We start from the raw sequence: 4270 nt of genomic DNA, 5'->3' as shown, positions 1-4270 counted from the left end.
AGTCCTTAATTAACTTCCAACAGCTGGGATACACAGATTCGTGGTGGCAAGAGCTCCGATATAGTCCACTTGACAAGCGATTCAATTTAGATTCAACAATGAAAAGTCCGAAGACGAGCTGGTCTGTTCCCTGTTTCACATTCAGTCTGAAGAATGGGGAGTCGCTCCACTGCACATTATGTCGTGGTGAAACGCCATTTACATTCTTATGCGGACACGTATGTTTGCCAATTAATCATCAAACGGTCATGTGGTCAATAAACCACTGTCCGGTCTTACATTTTGCCAAGGGGCTTTTCATGTGTAACCTGCTGTATCGTTCAACAATGTCGTCAATCAAAGGTCAATTGAAAACATGGGTTCTGACTGGGAGTTTATCTGTCTTTCTCTGCGCTTTAATGCCTCACTTTAACAGCTGTTCGTTCAGAGGGAGCCCCGATAGTCACTGGAAGTCAGTCACAGACTGTTACCGCGCGCGAATCTGATAAAGTTGACAGTAGAGATAGTCTCGCGCCATCTAAATATTGACCTATTGTCAGTTAGCCATAGTGATGACCTGTCCAGCGTGTCCGTGTTGTCCAGATGGCATGTCATTAAAGTGTTCAGCCGGCACACAACTGCCTCGCTTTACTAACCTTGATTAATGATAACACTGAATGGAATCAATGAGAAACTAGGGTAATCTGGTAATCGGGTCAAACGAGGTTGTGCAACATTTCTGATACAATGAAACTGTTATTTCAGTGTAGTACCAGGGACGGTGGGGTAGCCTAGTGCTTAAAGCGTTCAATCATCACGCCGAAGGCCAGGGTTCAATGCCCCACATGGGTACAATGTTTTAGTGAGCTCCATTTCTGGCACCCCCTCTGTAAAATTGCTGGAATATTGCTAAAAGCGGCGTAAGACCATACCCACTCACTTCTGAATGGTACTGCGTCGTGTAAATCCGGGTAAGAAATGGTCTTCAGGAACCCGGACTGTCGTAAGTGACGAACAACGGAATCGGTTGGTCAGAGTGGTCAGGCTTAATTGGTTGATGGACTGACCCCTGACTTGATAGCAGGTAGACCTTCGTTACTGATGTGTTCACTACCACATATTGATAATGCCAAGTGTCCGCGGAAAGGTGAGCAGATCCTGTCCCGCACGTGGCGCTCGTCATAAACACGAGTGAGTGAGTGAGTGAGTTAGTAAGTGAGTGAGTGAGGGAGTGAGGTAAGACTGTGTCACGCCGAAAATATTCCAGTCGTATTGTGACTAGAACACGTTGTACTGTTATTACACTTTAAAACTGGCACCAAAGGACAGTATAATAACTATCAATATATCACTGTTTGTAGAAAAATGAAATATCTGATTATTAGTTTACAATACCAAAGTAAGAATGAATCTGTTGATAACCGGCAAGAAACAGAAGATCACCTTGCAGGAGTACCTCTACTGCATGGTTCCCTAACAGGGATTTATATCTTCTCCTTAGCAGATGGTGACTCTTCTACAATGATAAGAATATTTGGATCTACAGTTAAAATGCAGGTAAGTAGTAATACATTTTAAATGAATTGGTCTAATATGTCCCACAGTCCCTGAACCACATTATATTTCTTAGTCATCCAAAGCTAAAACTAAATGAAGCAAGTCTAGATTTCCTTAGGTTCAGGATCTCCCATCTAAATGGGGCTCCTTTAAAATTTAAATAAATTATTTAATACTATGGAAGCATTAGTGTAGAATTAGTCATACCTCTCTTGTTAAGGGGACAATTATTTTGCGGCAGTTAAACCCCGTGATGACATCGTTAATCCTTTACTGCACCCACTACTACTGTCACCCAAACCCTTTAACATAGCCCCTCACCCCCCTCAACCCCACATCCCTCAGCCCCAAACTCCCTAATCCCCCCCAAAAAACCCTCAGTCCCAAAATTCTCAGCCCAAATCCTCAGTCCCCAAACCCCTCAGCCCCAAACCGCTCAACCTCAACCTCAAAGCCCACAACACCCAAACCCCTCAGTCCCAAAGTCCTCAATCCCCTAACCTCTCAATCCCAAACCTTCAACCTCGACCCAAGCCGACTGCAGGAAACCTACCAGTATCAAGTAATGGTATATCATATCAACCAATAAAAAATGTCAATCATCTCATTTTCTAATCCTAGCCTAGATAATACATTTTTTAATATCATACAGGGAGTACTCAAGAGCGACAGAACGCCAGCTCATATTACGGTCATTAAGTAATCTGTATGTAACAGCTTGGATCTCAGCATCCCAGCTGAACGGTGGGATGAACACATGCAGACATTTTTCCTGGAGAAATCCAAGGCAGCTTCACTCCAGTATACTGCTAGCATCAATTAGTGATAATTGTGATTGTAATAGCCACATCTCTAACAACGCTGATATTGTCAAACTGATATTATGAAAGACCCGTGTTTCTTCGTCAGATAATGATTGGTCCTATCGCCCCCTTTGTCCAATCTCATTGATGTCAGGAAAGATGGAGAAAATTTGTCATCGGACACTGCTATGTAATGTACGCTAAATTAGCACACGGGATATTAGAAGTCGTTAGGCAAATGTTTTCCCTGCAATAAAATTGGTACGGGCGCGTGGACGAGAAATCTATAATCTCTATTACCTGGCTAGCCAACAGAATGGACGCTAGTCGTGTAATGTCGCTCTCTCTTGCCCAACGTATTATATGTCATTAGTACAATAGTATCTCTAATATTGACTTGGCAGCACGTGCTGATTATAAAGCATTGTTGTTATTAATCTAGCCATGATGTCTTTTACGTTGAGACAGGTGTAAATTTGCAAACAGATGCTCAATACATCGTATTCCATATAGATGTTACTCTGGGCCAATAACCCTCACTCTACAAACCAACGGGACGACCTCCTGCCTATTATGGCAGCTGTACACTGTAATTTATAAAGAATTCTCATTATGATTGATATTTCTTCAGGAACTCAAGACCTCCAAACGAATAACGCTCATTCCAACCACAGGTGCCAATACCGAGACTGTGATTGATCTCGCGTAAAAAAACAGTCCACTTCCTAAAATCGAATGTGTTAATGTTATCGCATCTTTACTTTCAGCTTTTGTAATAAGTGTCGTATTGTTAAAATTACTAGTCCGTCGCTAAATGAATTCTGCTTCCGTCCTTCTGGACCTTAAGTGCGAATAAAGGAATAAGTTTGTAATTTATTTATCATTACCCTATTTTGTTCTCAAACCGGTATGTGGAACGGTGAACATGGATGGTTCCAATATTATACGAGAGGCCGGTTGTTTAACAAGCTTTAACAATAGATCCCGGAGTAGTATGAATTATGTTCCGAAACGTGCTGTCCTTCCGATTGGAGAGGATGACATCCATCTATTCCCCCTCTATAACAACACAGATTCCCATCTATAACAACTGGTTATGAAAACAATGAACATACAACGCCGTCTCGATTATTGGAACAACAGGATTCATTTTTGCGTAATACCCCCTTCACACTTGGGGCGGAAGGAGCCGGAATGCTGTCGGAATGAAACGTGTAAGGGATTCCTGGAAATTTGAACTTCATTTTTACAACATCTTGATGCATTCCGAATGCATTCCAGCCATTCAAGTTAATTTTATGACATGCCCGAATCTTTTGAAAATGTTCAAACTTTCGATGTACATTCAAACTAGAAAATTGTATAATGGCATTTGAAGTGAATTCTAAATACATTCTAAATATTCTTACTGCATCCTTACTGCACCGTATGTATTCTGAACGTATTCGAGGGAGAATGGAAAGGGCAAGTCACTTGAAATCATGTAAGATTGTCCCTAATGCGCTTTGAATGGATATTGACTGCTGCTGGAATTCAGGTCGAATATTCTTCAAATGTATCGGAATATTTCGATTGCAGTTGGAATACAGCCCGAATGTACCTCTGATACACCACGAGTACAGTCAGAATGTACCTCTAATATTCCACGAATACAGCTCGAACGTACCTCTAATACACCACGAATACAGTCAGAACGTACCTCTAATACACCACGAATACAGTCAGAACGTACCTCTAATACACCACGAATACAGTCAGAACGTACCTCTAATACATCACGAATACAGTCCGAATGTACCTCTGATACACCACGAGTACAGTCAGAATGTACCTCTAATACACCACGAATACAGCCCGAGCGTACCTCTAATACACCACGAATACAGCCCGAGCGTACCTCTAATACACCACGAATACAGTCAGAACGTACC

General features: G+C 41.9%; 1 protein-coding gene across 1 annotated transcript; it reads left to right on the top strand.

Moving 5' to 3' along the window:
- The first annotated feature begins 1530 nt into the window (after positions 1 to 1530).
- Positions 1531 to 3048, top strand: LOC137295304 (deubiquitinase and deneddylase Dub1-like). The gene is made up of 3 exons (XM_067826619.1): positions 1531 to 1536; positions 1850 to 2098; positions 2971 to 3048. Exons 1-3 carry the CDS (start codon positions 1531 to 1533, stop codon positions 3046 to 3048), a joined length of 333 nt encoding a protein of 110 aa, XP_067682720.1.
- Positions 3049 to 4270: the final 1222 nt, after the last annotated feature.

The sequence above is a fragment of the Haliotis asinina genome, chromosome 8, assembly GCF_037392515.1.
Source record: "Haliotis asinina isolate JCU_RB_2024 chromosome 8, JCU_Hal_asi_v2, whole genome shotgun sequence".
Classification (NCBI taxonomy): Eukaryota; Metazoa; Mollusca; class Gastropoda; order Lepetellida; family Haliotidae; genus Haliotis; species Haliotis asinina.
This window is presented reverse-complemented; position numbering and strand designations above follow the sequence as displayed.